The sequence below is a fragment of the Macaca thibetana genome, chromosome 11 (assembly GCF_024542745.1).
Source record: "Macaca thibetana thibetana isolate TM-01 chromosome 11, ASM2454274v1, whole genome shotgun sequence".
Taxonomy (NCBI): Eukaryota; Metazoa; Chordata; class Mammalia; order Primates; family Cercopithecidae; genus Macaca; species Macaca thibetana.
The window spans coordinates 52,860,176-52,878,649 of NC_065588.1; the positions used below are offsets into that span (position 1 = coordinate 52,860,176).

General features: G+C 44.7%; 1 protein-coding gene across 13 annotated transcripts in view; it reads left to right on the plus strand.

The window, feature by feature from the left end:
- The window catches only part of RBMS2 (RNA binding motif single stranded interacting protein 2), a 95,470-nt gene that overhangs the window by 31,837 nt on the left and 45,159 nt on the right, over positions 1-18,474 (plus strand). For 11 of the 13 annotated variants that reach the window (XM_050747326.1, XM_050747327.1, XM_050747318.1 and 8 more), the window contains exons 2-3: positions 11,269-11,435; positions 17,804-17,862. In XM_050747326.1, coding sequence (XP_050603283.1) covers positions 11,293-11,435; positions 17,804-17,862 — 202 coding nt within the window. In that variant the 5' untranslated portion in view covers positions 11,269-11,292. Of the gene's footprint in view, positions 1-11,268; positions 11,436-16,915; positions 17,023-17,803; positions 17,863-18,474 lie in introns of those variants that run through there. The other 2 variants (XM_050747330.1, XM_050747331.1) reach the window with 2 other exon arrangements.

The following is an 18,474-nucleotide window of genomic DNA, read 5'->3' on the forward strand; positions in this document are numbered from 1 at the left end:
CTCTAACATCCATCAGTTTGCTTCACTCCTTTGAATGGCATGCAGTTTTATTTGGCTCCTAGAAAAAGAAACGCAGGTTTTTACTCATAACCTTGGTTTATGCTCATGAGGTGAAATGGCGGAAGTCATTTGAATTAGTGGCATTTAGAAGAGGACTCATAATTGTACTATGCCCCTCATGATTTCAAGATTTAAGTGGAGCCATCACATGTGACTTAAAATCTTAGATGTCTGGGATGATATTAGATTTGCTTTTAGAAGTAAGGAATGGTAGCATAACATCATGTAGCAAAGAAATATGTAAAGATATCCAGTAAAAGAGTATTCTAGGTATGAGTCTTCATATGTAGTACACTGGAGGTGAATGGGCAACATTGATGGGTTTATATAGAGAGAAATGACATGATCACACATACTTAAGAAGGCTAATGCTAGCTGCATTACTGAGGGTGGTTTGGAGGTGTAGGAGAACAGAGGCAGTCAGACAAGTTAAGAGATATTAGAAATAAGGGAATTCAGGAAAAGGTGTAGAAATTAATTTTAGACTTGCAGAATTTGAGATTACCTGCTTAATGAATATATGTTGAATGCTTTCAGAATAAACATGGGTTAATTCATTCAATTAGTAAACATTTGAGTACTTGAGGCCAGGCATGGTGGCTCATGCCTGTAATCCCAGCATTTTGGGAAGCCGAGGTGGGCAGATCACCTGAGGTCAGGAGTTCAAGACCAGCTTGGCCAACATGGCAAAACCCAGTCTCTACTAAAAATACAAAATTTACAGGCATGGTGGCATGTGCCTGTAGTCCCAGGTACTTGGGAGGCTGAGGCAGGAGAACCGCTTGAACCCGGGAGGCAGAGGTTGCAGTGAGTCGAGATCGTGCCACTGCACGAAAAGCCTGGTAGTGTGATGACGAGTCTTGAAGTTTGATTTATTAACTGAAAGCTAATGTATTGCCTTAGAATCATAGGCATGTAAAGTAGGTAATGTTTTTAAAAAGTTCTAGTATTTCACTGATTTTTTGGTGTGAAATGCAGGAATTTCAGTTTTATTCCCTGGAGGTGGGAAGTAGTCACAAGGCTGGGGCTTTGTTGACTTCAGATCTGCCAGTGAAACCTAGACAGGTACCCACGTGGTTACCAAGACAGAAAAGGAAACTTTGATTGATCATTCAAAGTCAAAGCAGAATGCTAGGGAACAGCAGATTTAAGGTTAGTTGGATGATTGGAATCTAGCATATAAAGATGTGTGAAGACACCCATGTGGAAAGGACATTTTTATTTCCCAGAAGCATCACTCCCTTCTCAGAGTGAGCAGCCACACATAAAAGCAGAAGGAAAGCAAGAGAGGTAGGATAATTGAGACAGTAGACATAAAATCCTTAGCATAGGCCGGGTGTAGTGACTGACACCTGTAATCCCAACAGTTTGGGAGGCAGAGTCAGGAGGATCCCTCAAGCCCAGGAGTATGAAACCAGCCTTGGCAACATAGCGTGTCTCTACAAAATTAAAAAATGTAATGGCAAGCACCTGTAGTCCCAGCTACTCGGGAGGCTAAGGTGGGAGGATTGCTTAAGCCTGGGAGGTCAAGGCTGCAGTGAGTCATGATCATGCCACTGCACTGCAGCTTGGGTGACAGTGCAAGACCCTGTCTCAAAAAATAAATAAAATACTTAGCACCATATACAAGTGCCAAATACCAGTAATAGTTATTCTTTTAAAATTAAGAGTCTTTCGCCGGGCACGGTGGCTCACGCCTATAATCCCAGCACTTTGGGAGGCCGAGGCGGGCGGATCACGAGGTCAGGAGATCAAGACCATCCTGGCTAACACGGTGAAACCCCGTCTCTACTAAAAATACAAAAAATTAGCCGGGCGTGGTGGCGGGCACCTGTAGTCCCAGCTACTTGGAAGGCTGAGGCAGGAGAATGGCGTGAACCCGGGAGGCAGAGCTTGCAGTGAGCTGAGATCATGCCACTGCACTCCAGCCTGGGCGACAGAGCGAGACTCTGTCAAAAAAAAAAAAAAGTAAGAGTCTTTTTTTTTTTTAAGACAGAGTCTCGCTTTATCCCCCAGGCTGGAGTGCAGTGGTGCAATCTCGGCTCACTGCAACCTCATCCTCCTGGGTTCAAGCCATATTCCTGTGTCAGCCTCCTGAGTAACTGGGATTACAGGTGCCTGGCTAATTTTTGTATTTTTAGCAGCAGCGGGGTTTCACTATGTTGGCCAAGCTGGTTTCCAACTCCTGACCTCATGTGATCTGCCCGCCTCAGCCTCCCAAAGTGCTGGGATTACAGGCGTGAGCCACTGCACCCTGCCAGGAGTCTTTTTTTTTTTTTTTTTTTTTTTTTTTTTTGAGACAGAGTATCACTCTATGAAGCCATCCTCCCACCTCAGTCTCTTGAGTAGCTGGGACTGCAGCCATGCACCATCATGCCTGGCTAATTTTTGTATTTCTTTGTGTGTGTGTGTGTGTGTGTGTGTGACAAAGATCATTCTGCTGCCTAGGCTGGAGTGCAGTGGTGTGACCTCTACTCGCTGCAACCTCTGCCTCCTGGGTTTAAGCAATTCTCTTGCCTCAGCTTCCCCAGTAGCTAGGATTATAGGCATACACCACCAAGTTCGGCTAATTTTTGTACTTTTAGTGGAGATGGGGTTTCACCATGTTAGCTAGGCTGGTCTCAAACTCTTGACCTCAGGTGATCTGCCCACCATGGCTTCCCAAAGTGCTAGGATTACAAGTGAGCCACTGCACCCAGCCTAATTTTTGTTTTTTTTTTTTTTTTTTTTTGAGACAGAGTCTCGCTCTGTCGCCCAGGCTGGAGTGCAGTGGCGCAATCTCGGTTCACTGCAAGCTCCGCCTCCCGGGTTCACGCCATTCTCCTGCCTCAGCCTCCTGAGTAGCTGGGACTACAGGCGCCCGCCACCGCGCCCGGCTAATTTTTTGTATTTTTAGTAGAAACGGGGTTTCACCGTGGTCTCGATCTCCTGACCTTGTGATCCGCCCGCCTCGGCCTCCCAAAGTGCTGGGATTACAGGCGTGAGCCACCGCGCCCGGCATTAATTTTTGTATTTCTTTTAGTAGAGGTGAGGTTTTACCATGTTGTCCAGGCTGGTCTCAAACTCCTGGGCTCAAGTGATCCATCCACTTCGGCCTCCCAAAGTGCTAAGATTAAAAGTTTGAGCCACTGCATCTGACTAAGAGTCTCTAAAAATTGAGTCTTTTTTAAAAAAAGAATTCTTGTAATTTAATTATTATTATTATTATTTGAGACGGAATCTCGCTCTATCACCCAGGCTGGAGTATAGTGATACAATCTCAGTTCACTGCAACCTCCACTTCCTGGGTTCAAGCGATTCTCCTGCCCCAGCCTCCTGAGTAGCTGGGACTATAGGTGCATGCCACTATGCCTGGCTAATTTTTGTATTTTTAGTAGAGACAGGGTTTCAGCATGTTGGCCAGGCTGGTCTTGAACTCCTGTCCTCAAGTGGTCCACCCACCTTGACCTCCCAAAATGCTGGGATTACACGCGTGAGCCACCGCACCCGGCCAAGTGTTTCTAAAATTAGAATGAAGGGCAAAATTCTCCTTCCTTTGCAGGTATAGATAATTCACCCATATTGAACTGTCATCTGTCTGCAGAGGCTCGATATTTCCCCTATCAGCTGTCAAGGATGCAGGAGAACTTGAGATGCCTTTGTGGAAAGCACATTTAAAGATTTAGAGCTTTCTCTTCACAATAGCAAAGACATGGAATCAACCCAAATGCCCATCAATGATAGGCTGGATAAAGAAAATCTGGTACATATATACCATGGAATATACTGTGTGGCCATAAAGAGGAACAAGATTATGTCCTTTCCATGGACATGGATGGAGCTGGAAGCCATTATCCCTAGCTAACTAATACAGGAACAGAAAACCAAATACTGCATGTTCTTGCTTATAAATGGGAGCTGAACAATGAGAACACATGGACATAGGGAGGGGAACAACACACAGGGGCCTGTTGTGTGGACAGGCGGGGGAAGAGCATCAAGATAAATAGCTAATGCATGTGGGGCTTAGTACCTAGGTGATGGGTTGATAGGTGCAGCAAACCACCATGGCACCTGTTTCTCTACATAGCAAACCTGCACATGTATGCCGGAACTTAAAATAAAATGTTTTAAATAAATAAAATAGTAATATAAACATTGGTAATAGTGGTACTAAACAGCTTAGTTTTTTCATGTAATAGTATATTTTTAGTATCCTTCCAGGAAAAGACGCATGGATGTGCCATATCATTTTTAATGGCTTACATGATACTCTTTTTATGTATGCACTATAATTTATGTAACCAGTCTTCTTACTGATGAGTATATGCTTTTTCAGTATTTTACTATTATAAATGAATGATGCAATGAATATCCTTGTACATATATATTTGTGCACATATATAAGCATCTCTACAAGTGGAATTTCTGAATAAAAGGATATATACACTTAAAAAGAAAAGATTTAGGGCTTTGAAGCGGGCAGCCAAGTACCTGGATACCTACTCAGTGAGCTGGCCCTGAATATCTTGAGGACTACCTCTCTCTGACTCAGAAAGTTACTTTTGTTTAAATTATATAGCAATTCCTTCTGTTTTGTGTTTCTTTTTCTTTTTTTTTTTTTTTTTTTGACACGAGTCTCGCTCTGTCGCCCAGGCTGGAGTGCAGTGGCCGGATCTCAGCTCACTGCAAGCTCCGCCTCCCGGGTTCACGCCATTCTCCTGCCTCAGCCTCCTGAGGAGCTGGGACTACAGGCGCCCACCACCTCACCCGGCTAGTTTTTTGTATTTTTTAGTAGAGACGGGGTTTCACCGTGTTAGCCAGGATGGTCTCGATCTCCTGACCTCGTGATCCACCCGTCTCGGCCTCCCAAAGTGCTGGGATTACAGGCTTAAGCCACCGCGCCCGGCCTGTTTTGTTTTTCTTTAATTGTCTAGGACTGAGACTGAGGTCTTTAAGGCATAATATTAAGAAGACCTTGGTACAAAATTAGCTGGGTGTGGTGGCGCATGCCTGTAATCCCAGCTACTCGAGAGGCTGAGGCAGGAGAATCGCTTGAACCCAGGAGGCGGAGGTTGCGGTGAGCCAATATTGCGCCATTGTACTACAGCCTGGGCAACAAGGCCAAAACTCCGTCTCAAAAAAAAAAAGAGAAGACGACGACCTTGATCAGGTATGGTGGCTCATACCTGTAATCTAAGCACTTCAGGAGGCTGAAGTGGGAGGATTGTTTGAGGCCAGGAGTTCAAGATCCACCTGGGCAACATCGCAAGACTCCACCTCTACGAATTTTTATTTTATTTTATTTTATTTTGAGACCAGGTCTCACTCTGTCACCCAAGCTGGAATGCAGTGACACGATCTCAGCTCACTGCAACCTCCACCTCCTGGGCTCCAGTGATCCTCCCACCTCAGCCTCCTGAGTAGCTGGGATTACAGGCGCCCACCACCATGCCCAGCTAATTTTTGTATTTTTAGTAGAGACGGGGGTCTCACCATGTTGCCAGGCTGGTCTCAACCTCCTGGCCTCAAACAATCCTCTCACTCAGTCTCCCAAAATGCTGGGACTATAGGCATGAGCCACCACACCCAGCCAAAAATGTTTTTTAAAATTAGCCATGTGTTGTGGTGTGTGCCTGTAGTCCTAGCTACTTGGGAGGCTGAGGCAGGAGGATCACTTGAGCCCAGGAGTTTGAGGTAACAGTGAGCATAATCATGCCACAGCACTCCAGCCTGGAAGACAGAGCTAGACTGTGTCTTAAAAAAAAAAAAAAAAAAAAAAAAAAAAAGAGGACGAGAGAGAGGGAGTGAGAAATACCTCAATTCCCTATAAATTGGTGATGTGGTATTTAAAGAATAGACAGGGTAGTCACAGTGGCTCACTCAGACCTGTAATCCCAGCATTTTGGGAGGCCAAGGCTGGAAGACTGCTTACGCCCAGGAGTTCAAGACCAGCCTGGGCAACATAGCGAGACCTGAAAAATAATAAATAAAGGATAGAGAATTATGCTGTAAGATACCCTATAAAAATATCTGGGGATCATAGGATCTAAAGTATTTAATGTAAAAGTATGTCACTGTGGCCGGGCGCGGTGGCTCAAGCCTGTAATCCCAGCACTTTGGGAGGCCGAGACGGGCGGATCACGAGGTCAGGAGATCGAGACCATCCTGGCTGACACAGTGAAACCCCGTCTCTACTAAAAAATACAAAAAAAAAACTAGCCGGGTGAGGTGGCGGGCGCCTGTAGTCCCAGCTACTCGGGAGGCTGAGGTAGGAGAATGGCGTAAACCCGGGAGGCGGAGCTTGCAGTGAGCCAAGATCATGCCACTGCACTCCAGCCTAGGCGGCAGAGCGAGACTCTGTCTCAAAAAAAAAAAAAAAAAAGTATGTCACTGTAATCTCCTCTTATATTAAACATTACTTTGTCTTTTAGCTTTTTATTTTTATTTTTTTATTTTATTTTATTTTTTTTTTTTTTGAGACGGAGTCTCGCTCTGTTGCCCAGGCTGGAGTGCAGTGGCCAGATGTTGGCTCACTGCAAGCTCCGCCTCCCGGGTTCACACCATTCTCCTGCCTCAGCCTCCCGAGTAGCTGGGACTACAGGCACCCGCCACCTCGCCCTGCTAGTTTTTTGTATTTTTAGTAGAGACGGGGTTTCACTGTGTTAGCCAGGATGGTCTCGGTCTCCTGACCTTGTGATCCGCCCGTCTTGGCCTCCCAAAGTGCTGGGATTACAGGCTTGAGCCACCGCGCCCGGCTTTTTATTTTTTATTTTTTATTTTTTGAGACAGAGTCTCACTCTGTCGCCCAGGCTGGAGTGCAGTGGCATGATCTTGACTCACTGCATCCTCTGCCTCCTGAGTTCAAGCGATTCTCCTGCCTCAGCCTCTGGAATAGCTGGGATTACAAGCATGTGCCACCACACCCAGCTAATTTTTGTATTTTTAGTAGAGACAGGGTTTCACAATGTTGGCCCGGATGGTCTTGAGCTCCTGACCTCAGGTGATCCACCCATCTCAGCCTCCCAAAGTGCTGGGATTACGAGTGTGAGCCACCTCACCTGGCCTGTCTTTTAGCTTTTAAGCAGCTGCTGAGAACTAATACTAACCACATTCCGAACTATATTTAAGGCCAAAATAACATGAAAGAAGTATAGAGGTAAAACTGCCCCCTTGGTAGTTCCCTTTATCAATGATTGAACAGAGCTGAGAAGGCAGCTCATTCATGATGATGATATTAGCTGATAATATTAACTGATGACATTATTTATTCATCAACAAATATTTAATGTCTTCCATGTGCTAGTCACTATGGATTCAAAGATAGGCAACTCAGACAATTTTCTGCTTTACGGAGCTTACAGTCAGCAAAACCACTGTGGGACTGGTCCCTCTGATCAGGAGGGAAATTCTTTAGGCCTTTTGCTCTATAGGAAGCCATTGCCTACCCTAGCCTTCATCTTTCTACCAATTTGGATATAAATGCATTTATGATGCTCTTCTGTTGAAGAATTAGAACTTCCTCAGCTGAGAAACTTTAAAAGGGAATCCATTATAGGGCTCTGGAGAAACCATAGCTTCTTTTTATTCTTCCCTTCTCCAGTAAGAATATGTCAGTGCCCTGGGTGCTCATACGTATTACCCCTTTCTCTCTCACATATTATAGGTAAACATATTATTAGTTTACAGGGTCTTTGTCTCCAAATTGTTTTAGGAAGCCAGATAAGCTTTACTTAGGGGCTTTGTTAGCCATTTCTCCCCCCTTGTATTCTCTTACCCTTAAAAGTGAATATTTTTCTACCATTTTTCTTTGTTGTCAAACCTATGCAGCAATTTCAGAAGGTACGTGAGAATAGCAAGAGATAAAAGTGGTTTTATAGTAGGCAATGGCTTACTACAGAGCAAAAAGCCTAAAGAATTTACCTCCTGATCAGAGGGGCCAGTCCCACAGTGTTTTTGCTGACTGTAAGCTCCATAAAGGCAGAAAAGTTGTTTTCTTCTGAGCTATATCTTCTTTTCTAAGAATTTTTTCAGGCCTTGTAGTAAGTTTATTATTGACTAAGTCATATTTTTAAGCTATAGCTAAGACCTTAGTATTAAAACCAAGATGGTAACCATGGTAGCAAACCAATAGCCTCTTTTTTTTTCTTTCTTTCTTTTTTTTTTTTTTTTTTTTTTTTGAGAGGGAGTTTCACTCTTGTTGCCCAGGCTGGAGTGCAATAGGCGATCTCAGCTCACTGCAACCTCCACTTCCTGAGTAACTGGGATTAAAGGCATGCACCACCACGCCCAGCTAATTTTGTATTTCTAGTAGAGGCGGGGTTTCTCTGTGTTGGTCAGGCTGGTCTCGAACTCTCGATCTCAGGTGGATCCACCTGCCTCAGCCTCCCAAAGTGCTGGGATTACAGGCGTGAGCCACCTCGCCTGGGTTTTACTTTCTTTTTTTTTTTTTTTTTTTTTTTTTTTGAGACAGACTCTCACTCTGTCGTCTAAGCTGGAGTGCAGTGGCGCGAGCTCGTCTCACTGCAAGCTCTCCTCCTCCCGGGTTCACGCCATTCTCCTGCCTCAGCCTCCCTAGAAGCTGGGACCACAAGCACGCACCACCATGCCCAGCTAATTTCTGTATTTTTAGCAGAGACGGGGTTTTGCCATGTTGGCCAAGATGGTCCCGGTCTCTTGAGCTTGTGATCCGCTAGCCGCGGCCTCCCAAAGTGCTGACATTACAGGCATGAGCTACCATGCCCAGCCTTTTTTTTTTTTTTTTGAGACAGAGTTTTGTTCTGTCACCCAAGCTGGAGTGCAATGGTGCAATCTTGGCTCACTGCAACCTTCGCCTCCCGGGTTCAAGCGATTCTTCTGCCTCAGCCTCCCATATAGGCGGGATTACAGGCATGCGCCACCAAGCCCGGCTAATTTTTGTATTTTTAGTAGAGACGGGGTTTCGCCATATTGGCCAGGCTGGTCTTGAACTCCTGACCTCAAGTGAACCATCTGCCTTAGCCTCCCAAAGTTCTGGGATTACAGGCATGAGCCACTGCACCCTGCCTCAGCTAATTTTTGTATTTTTTGTAGAGATGGGGTCTTGCTGTATTGCTCAGGCTGGTCTCAAACTCATGGGTTCAAGCAGTTCTCTCACCTCAGCCTCCCAAAGTGCTGGGATTACAGATGTGAGCCACTGTGCCTGGACCAGTGTATTATTATTATTGCAGAACTAGTAATTAAATGGAAATTTCTTTTTTTTTTTTTTTTGAGACGGAGTCTCACTCTGTCACCCAAGCTGGAGTGCAGTGGCCGGATCTCAGCTCACTGCAAGCTCCGCCTCCTGGGTTTATGCCATTCTCCTGCCTCAGCCTCCCAAGTAGCTGGGACTACAGGCGCCCACCACCTCACCCGGCTAGTTTTTTTTGTATTTTTTTAGTAGAGATGGGGTTTCACCGGGTTAGCCAGGATGGTCTCGATCTCCTGACCTCGTGATCCGCCCGTCTCGGCCTCCCAAAGTGCTGGGATTACAGGCTTGAGCCACCGCGCCTGGCCTTAAATGGAAATTTCAAAGTGATTCTTTTTTAAATTTATTTAACTTTTATTTTAAGTTCATGGGTACATGTGCAGGTTTGTTATATAGGTAATCTTGTGTTATGGGGTTTTGTTTTACAAATTATTTTGTCACCCAGTTATTAAGCCTAGTAACCTATTAGTTATTTGTCCTGTTCCTCTCCCTCCTCTCACCCTCCGCCCTCGGACAGACCCCAGTGTGTATTGTTCCCCTTAATGTAAATATGTGTTCTCATCATTTAGTTCCCACTTATAAGTGAGAACATGCAGTATTTGGTTTTCTGTTCCTGCGTGAGTTTGCTAAGGATAATGGCCTCCAGCTCCAACCATGTTCCTGCAAAGGACAGCATCTCATTCCTTTTTATGGCTGCATAGTATTACATGTGTATATGTATAACCTTTTCTTTATTCAGTCTACCATTGTTGGGCATTTTGGTTGATTTCATGTCTTTGCTATTGTGAATAGTGCTGCAGCGAACATACACATGCTTGTGTCTTTATGATAGAATGATTTCTATTCCTTTGGGTATATACTCAGCAATGGGATTGCTGGGCTAAATTATATTTCTGTTTTTAGGTCTTTGAGGAATCACTACATTGTGTTCCACAATGATTGAACTAATTCGCACTCCCACCAACAGTGTATAAGTGTTCCCTTTTTTCCATAACCTCATAACCTCACCAGCATCTGTTAGTTTTTTAATGCTAGCCATTCTGACTGTTGTGAGACAGTATCCCACTGTGGTTTTGAGTTGCATTTTTTTTGGGGGGCGGGGGAACGGAGTCTTGCCCTGTCACCCAGGCTGGAGAGCAGTGGCGTGATCTCGGCTCACTGCAACCTCTGCCTCCCAGGTTCAAGGGATTCTCCTGCCTCAGCCTCCTGAGTAGCTGGGATTACAGGTGAGTGCCACTACACCTGGCTAATTTTTTTTTTTTTTTTTTTTTTTGCATTTTTAGTAGAGACAGCATTTCACCACATTGGTCAGCTGGTCTCGAAGTCCTGACCTCGTGATCCACGTGCCTCGGCCTCCCAAAGTGCTGGGATTACAGGCGTGAACCACCGCGCCCGGTCTGCATTTCTTTCTTTTTTTTTCAAACGCTGTGTTGCCCAGGCTGGAGTGCAGTGGTGCGATCTCAGCTCACTGCAAATTCCACCTCCTGGGTTCACACCATTCTCCTGCCTCAGCCTCCTGAGTAGCTGGGACTACAGGCGTCCACCACCATGCCTGGCTAATTTTTTTGTATTTTTAGTAGAGATGGGGTTTCACCATGTTAGCCAGGATGGTCTTGATCTCCTGACTTTGTAATCCACCCGCCTTGCCCTCCCAAAGTGCTGAGATTACAGGTGTGAGCCACCACGCCCAGCCTACAGAGTGTTATCTGGGAAATCCTAATGTAAGTGCTGGCAAAAAGAGGGAGAAAGGAATAGGAAATATAAAGGATGTATTAAAAGCTACAACAGGATTTTAAGTCTTTGGGCTATCTCAGAATGTGGTATTGGATTTCTTCTTCTCTGCTAAAATATGGAGCTAAGGAACAAACTATGTGTGTCCAAGTGAGTGCAAATTTGTGATTATATATAGTTTGGAATCATTTTTTCAAGAGGGCCAGGATCTTCCTCACTCTCCAACATGTAAATGTATAATCCTTCTACCTTTTCCTCATGTCTCCCTGCAGCCATATGTGTCATTGGCTCAGCAGATGGCACCACCTAGCCCAAGCAACAGTACACCTAACAGCAGTAGTGGAAGCAATGGAAATGACCAGCTGAGCAAAACCAACCTATACATCCGAGGATTGCAGCCAGGCACTACTGACCAAGATCTTGTCAAGCTGTGTCAGCCGTAAGTTGGACTGCGTGTGGGTAGGCTTCCAGGGACAGTATAGATTTGGTTTTGAGAGAGGGTCTCGTTATGTTGTCCAGGCTAGTCTTGAACTCCTGGGCTCAAGTGATCCTTCTGTCTCAGTAGCTGGGATTACAGATGCATGCCACCACTCCTGGCCTTGCCAGCTCACTTATCCTAAAAGGCAATGGCATTTTGTTTCTACTCCATAGACACATAGAAACAAAAGACACCTAGCATTTTGTTTCTACTCCAGAGACTCAGTAGCCTCTTTCTTAAAAAATTCTACCTGCTACTGGCTGGGTGTGGTGGCTCACGCCTGTAATCCCAGCACTTTGGGAGGCCAAGGCAGGCGGATCACGAGGTCAGGAGATCAAGACTATCCTGGCTAACACGGTGAAACCCCGTCTCTACTAAAAATACAAAAAAATTAGCCAGGCGTGGTGGTGGGCGCCTGTAGTCCCAGCTACTTAGGAGGCTGAAGCAGGAGAATGGTGTGAACCAAGGAGGCAGAGCTTGCTGTGTGCCGAGATTGTGCCACTGCACTCCAGCCTGGGCAATATAGTGAGATTCTGTCTCAAAAAAAAAAAAAAATTCTACCTGCTACTGATATATATTATAAAGCTTTTATGTGTTTCTTTAAGGAAAGCCAGTGTGGGACGGGCCTTTAAAGCCTAATATCTAGCTTTCTTTCCAGCACCTCCCCCAACCTGATGGTCTTAGTGGAAAGTTGCTGTCCTTACACCTTGAATAGAAAAGTTTAGTATCTCTATAGATGTTAATTAGAAGGCATGAGAGAGCTGGCAGTGGGGATGGAAGAAAGTGGGACTCGCCAATCAAATCATGCACTTCGGAGACTTTCTGCTGCTGGAGATATTCATTGGGAATGGAGACCTCAAATTAGCAGATAAAGAAGGTGGAGATAGAAGCAACTGCTGTGCATCTACCCCGTGAAGACCCCTCAGAGTTCTTTTTAGTAGATTTGAATTATGGAATTGCCCAATTAGGAATGTTGGAAAAATGGCAAGAGTGCACAGATGTCCAGCTCAAAAAATAATAAACAATAAAAAATAAAGTCTGGTGTATATCTAAAACTGGTCCTTGGGCTGGGCATGGTGGTTCACACCTGTAATCCTAGCACCTTGGGAGACCAAGGCAGGAGGATTGCTTGAGCTCAGGAGTTCAAAACCAGGCTGGACAACATAGTGAGACCTTGTCTCTATAAAAAATATAGTAAAAATATATATTTAAAAAAATTTTTAACTGGTCTGTTATCTCAGCTTACCTTGCTAGAAAGGTATGTAAGTGGAACTAAGGGGACTGTCTTGGACTAGTAATTTTTGAGAGGTGGGAATTGGCAGATATGTTGGTTTATGAGGGAGGGAAAGAGTATCATATCAATCTAGGTCCTTGATTTCTAAATTTTGTTTCTCGTACTAAATATAATGTGCTACAGAAATTCTCTCACATCACAAGACAGAGAAGAATCTTTTTTTTTTTTTTTAAGACTGAGTCTCAGCCTCCCAAGTAGCTGAGATTACAAGCGCACACCACCAGACCCGGCTAATTTTTGTGTTTTTTTTTTTTTGCTAGAGACGGGGTTTTACTGTGTTGTCCAGGCTGGTCTCAAACTCCTGACCTCAGGTGATCTGCCCACCTCAGCCTCCCAAAGTGCTGGGATTACGGGTGTGAGCCACTGCACCCTGCTCAGAGAAGAACCTTGATTAGACTTTACCATATATTCATTCCTCAGTATCTGTGGGAGATTTGTTCCAGGACCTCCTCTGTCCCCCTGCATGGATACCAAAATTCACCGAGCTCATGTCCCTACCCATTTTTTTTGAGACAGGATCTTGTTCTGTCACCAAGGCTGGAGTGCAGCAGTGTAATCACAACTAACCATAGCCTCCAGGGCTCAAGCAATCCTCCCACCTCAGCCTCCTGAGTAGCTAGGACTACAGGTACACGCCACCATGCTTGGCTAATTTTTTGTATATTTTATAGAGATGAGATTTCATTGTGTTGCCCAGGCTGGTCTCAAACTCATGGACTCAATCATTCCTCCTGCCTTGGCCTCCCCAAAAGCTGGAATTACAGACATGGACCACTGAGCCTGGCCTCAAGTCCCTTAGATAAAATGGTGTAGTGGCCAGGCACAATGGCTCACACCTGTAATTCCAACAGTTTGGGAGGCCAAGATGGGTGGATCACCTGAGGTCAGGAGTTTGAGACCAGCCTGGCCAACATGGTGAAATCCCGACTCTACTAAAACTACAAAAATTAGCTGGGCGTGGTGGTGGGCACCTGTAGTCCCGGCTACTCAGGAGGCTGAGACAGGAGAATCGCTTGAACCCAGAAGGCAGAGGTTGCAGTAAGCCGAGATCACGCCACTACACTCCAGCCTGGGTGACAAAGCAAGACTTTGTCTCAAACATAATCAAAATAAAATAAAATTGTGTAGTATTTGCATGTAACCTTTGCACATGCTCCTATATACATTAAAATTATCTCCAGATTACATATGATACCTAATACAATACCAATGCCATATAAATAAATGTTATACTGTATTGTTTAGGGAATAATGACAAGAAAAAAGTCTGCACATGTTCAGTACAGATACAACCATCCTTTTTTTAAAAATATATTTTAACTGATTTTAGGTTAAGGGGTACATGTGCAGGTTTGTTCTATAGGTAAACTCGGGACTCAGGTATTTGGTGTATAGATTATTTCATCACCTGGGTACTAAGCATAGTACCCAACAGTTATTTTTTTAGTTTTTTTTCCCTGAACCTCTCTTAGAAGAAAGGCCATTTTTTTTTCCTGTATATTTTCAATCCATGGCTGGTTCAATCCACAAGTGGGAAACCCACAGATACAGAGTGATTTTTATTTTGCCATTCTGAACAATTGCCTTATTTTTTGCTGAGTCTGAAGCATAAGTATAGTCAAGGACAGAATGTAGGATTGAAGTAAGGAGCCCAAAAGGGGACTGTGGAGAGGCAGGAGTGAGGCAGGGATGAAAGAGGTGCCACAGGAGTCCTGACGAGGAGACTGAGCAGAGCAGGTGGGTAGAGCCCTCGGTCTGCTGTGAGCAGGGAGTTAAGCCTTTCTAGGAAGGATGTTTCTCATGCGTAGAAGGACTTCCTGCCTTTGTCCCAGTTGTCTCTCCCTGGGTTGTAGAGGAAGTAAATATTGCTGGATCCTAAAGTCTGGTATGTGGGAAGGAGAGGCGTGGAGTCTAGGACTGGAACTCCTGGTTCTCAGAGGGGCTCCTTCAGGGAAGCATTAGCAGTGACCCAGCTGTTGCCAGCTGCAGTGGAAATTCTGAGCTCAAAGTCTCAGCTGCTAGACCACAGCAAGCTCCACCCTGGGGCCTTCATAGGGATAGCAGCACTTGTGTCCTCGGCGCCACAGTCAGACTTCTCTAGAGTCCCTCCCCTTGCCTAAACTTGGGAATGAATCCAAGTATGTAGCCTGGAAGGGCCAGGGTAGCCACATCCATCCTCACCCTCCTTTTAATGTGTTCTGTTCCCAGCTTCCAGGGCATTGCGTGGCTTATTCTGTCTAATCCTTTGGATCACAGAAGTTCCACTAAAAAAGTCAGTGAGATGCTGCCAAGGAGTGAAAACAAATCAGTCATCATATGTTCTTTAGGGATGGAAGGAGAGATGGGAAAATTGCTTGTTTGGGGTATTGTTCTCAAATTCAGTCCCTGCCAACTATTTTCAGTTAGCTCTTGTACTTCTGACTTTGTTAGTGATTTCTGTTCTGTCTCTTTAATAGTTTCATCCTCCTGGAGTGGAATGTAGAGGCTTTTTTCTAGTGGAACACCTCTAATACAATCCCTGATCTGTGATACACTACTATTCAAGTTTTAGAAGTTCCATGTGACTCTGCTACCAAAGTATAATTTTCAAAAAGTTGAAAAAAACAACTGTCAGGCTGGGCACAGTGCCTCATACCTGTAATCCCAGCTCTTTGGGAGACTGAGGCAGGTGGATCACTTGAAGTCTGGAGTTCGAGACCAGCCTGACCAACATGGTGAAACCCTGTCTCTACTAAAAATACCAAATTAGCTGGGTGTGGTGGCGCATGCCTGTAATCCCAGCTACTTGAGAGGCTGAGGCAGGAGAATCACTTGAACCCGGGAGGTGGAGGTTGCAGTGAGCCGAGATCGTGCCACTGCACTCCAGCCTGGGGAACAAGCGCGAAACTCTGTTTCAAAAAATGAAAACACAACTGTCATGCAAATATAAAATGAACAAGTGTCAAAGATTTTTATAACTCATTAATGAGGGAACCAACCAGCAGGATGGCAAAATGAGTTCAAAGAGCATTTGAGGAACTATAGGAAATGAAGAAAGAATGTTGGAATAAGATTGCTACACTAGATAAAAACTGGTTTATGTCCTATAGGATAGTAAAGCCACTAACCTTTGCAATTATTTTTTCTACTGTACAGAAATAATTTGCATTTTTACTGGACAAATATCTATAACTTGGCCAAGTGTGGTGGCTCACACCTGTAATCCCAGCACTTTGGGAGGCCGAGGCGGGTGGATCACCTGAGGTCAGGAGTTTGAGACCAGACTGGCCAATATGGCGAAACCTCGTCTCTATTAAAAATGTAAAAATTGGCTGGGTGTGGTGATGTGCACCTATAATCCCAGCTACTTGGGAGGCTGAGGCAGGAGAATCGCTTGAACCCGGGAGGCGGAGGGTGCAGTAAGCTGAGATCGCGCCATTGCATTCCAGCCTGGGCAACAAGAGCAAAACTCTGTCTCAAAAAAAAGAAGGAGAAGGAGAAGGAGAGGAGGGAGAGGAATAAAGAAGAAGAAAGAAGAAGAAGAAAGGATATGCAGCCCTTTGGCCTTATCACCAAAATTTAGACTTTTTTTGTTTATAAGATGATTTTCTTAGAGCTGGGCATGGTGGCTCTCAGCTGTAATCCCAGCACTTTTGGAGGCCAAAGCAGCAGGATTGCTTGAAGCCAGGAATTAAAGACCAGCCTGGGCAGCATAGTAAGATCCTATCTCTACAAATAATTTTTAAAATTAGCCGGACATTGTGGAGCACATCTTTGGTCCCAGCTATTCAGGAGGCTGAGGCAGGAGAATTGCTTGAGCCCAGGAGTTTGAGGCTGCAGTGAACCATGTTCACACCACTGCACTCCACCCTGGGCAACAGAGCCAGACCCTGACGCGCGCACACACACACACACACACACACACACACAATTTTTTTAAATATTACAGTTCCCACTCCCCTCCCTAACACTCTCAAATCTTGACAGTGAGAAATAGAAGTCTTAGACCAAGGCAAAGAGAGGTATTATAGTTGAGGTTCCTTGAGTATAATAATAATAGCAATTAAAATTTTTAAGTGCTTACCATGTAGTAGACATTAATGATTTGTGTTTATTCATTTTACATTCCTAACAATCCTATCTCCATTTTACAGATGATGAGGCTGAGACACCAAAAGGTTAAATGACTTGTTCAAGATCACACATAACTAAAATGTGGCAGAACCAGCATTTGAACCAAAGCAATTTGGCTCAGGTTGACCTTCAGTTAAAGGGGTCAGTGGAGGGGTGATGGGAATAGGGTATCAGAGAAGAAAAATGTCTATAGTTTTTTTCATAGGATCAGTGGTGTTTTCCAAAAGAAAATAAGTAATAGCAAGGATTCTTTTTAGTCCTCAGGGAATTCCAGCCCGAGCTCTGCCTCTACACACTCTTTTGTGTGGACATTGCCAAGCTTCTTTCCCCAAAAGACAGTCATCTCTTTCCAACTAGTGTGTGAGTCTTAGCTGGGAAAGAAGAGAGAAATGTGTTGGTATTATAAGGACTACAGTTACCTTATTTCTTTTAGGTACCTTTGGGGAGGATGAGTTTATATTAAGTGTGGCATTTTTAACCCATTTCTTTCTTTTCTTTTTTTGAGATGGAGTCTTGCTCTGTCATCCAGGCTGGAATGCAGTGATGCCATCTTGGCTCACTGTAACTTCCACCTCCCAGGTTCAAGCAATTCTCCTTCCTCAGCCTCCCAAGTAGCTGGGACTACTGGCGTGATGCCCAGCTAATTTTTGTATTTTTAGTAGAGGTGAGGCTTCATGATGTTGGGCCAGGCTGGCCTCAAACTCCTGACCTCAAGTGATCCTCCAGCCTCAGCCTCCCAAAATTCTGGGATTATAGGTGTGAGCTACTGCACCCGGCTCCCATTTCTTTTTTATTTTTATTAAGGCTTGAGTAGGAAAAGTTGGACCATGGAAAGGGCATGGATTTGTCGAGATGTCTGAATCTCTGTCCTATTCTTAGTCTCTGCCCCCAGATTATTACTTTGCATTTTCCTCTCCCTTAGATATGGCAAGATTGTTTCCACTAAGGCCATACTGGACAAGACCACAAACAAATGCAAAGGTGAGAGAACAACTGTCCTTGGTGATGGAGAGCACCAGTAAGTGAGGTCATCCCTCGCCACTGCCCTTTACTGCTGAGATTCCTGAGTCTACAGTGTCAGCAAGGAGTCCCTGAAATTTTTAGTCTTAAAAGATTAGGAGATATTTAGATTATTTGGTGACCAGAGAGCTAGAGCTGAAAATGCTGTTTAGGGCCCCAAGGCCAGAAGACTGTACAAAACGCCTTTGAGTCTACTGAGCTTATTTTGGACTTTGTATTTCCCTAGATGAGGTGGTAGAAGTGGGTGAGATTTCCTTCTGCTTAGCAAAGCCATGTAAATGCCTGTTTTTGGGAGTGTTTTGGTGGGTGTTATTTTCTGAGGGTGAGTAGTTTTATTGGGGTTTGAGCAGTTCTAGATAGAGCTGGAAGAGTGGAAGGAAGAGAAAGGCCTATAGGTTGGAGTGGTGAGGGACTTCTTCCAGCAGGTGGCTGGTGGTCTGCCCTGGAGAGGCCGCATTCCCCACATGCCTAGCATTTCTGGGGTATATCAAGAAAAGAGAGGAGCGAATTCTTTTAGAGGTATAGGGGGGCTTTGGGTTATTAGAAGATCCTAGTTCCTGAAACCTCAGATTT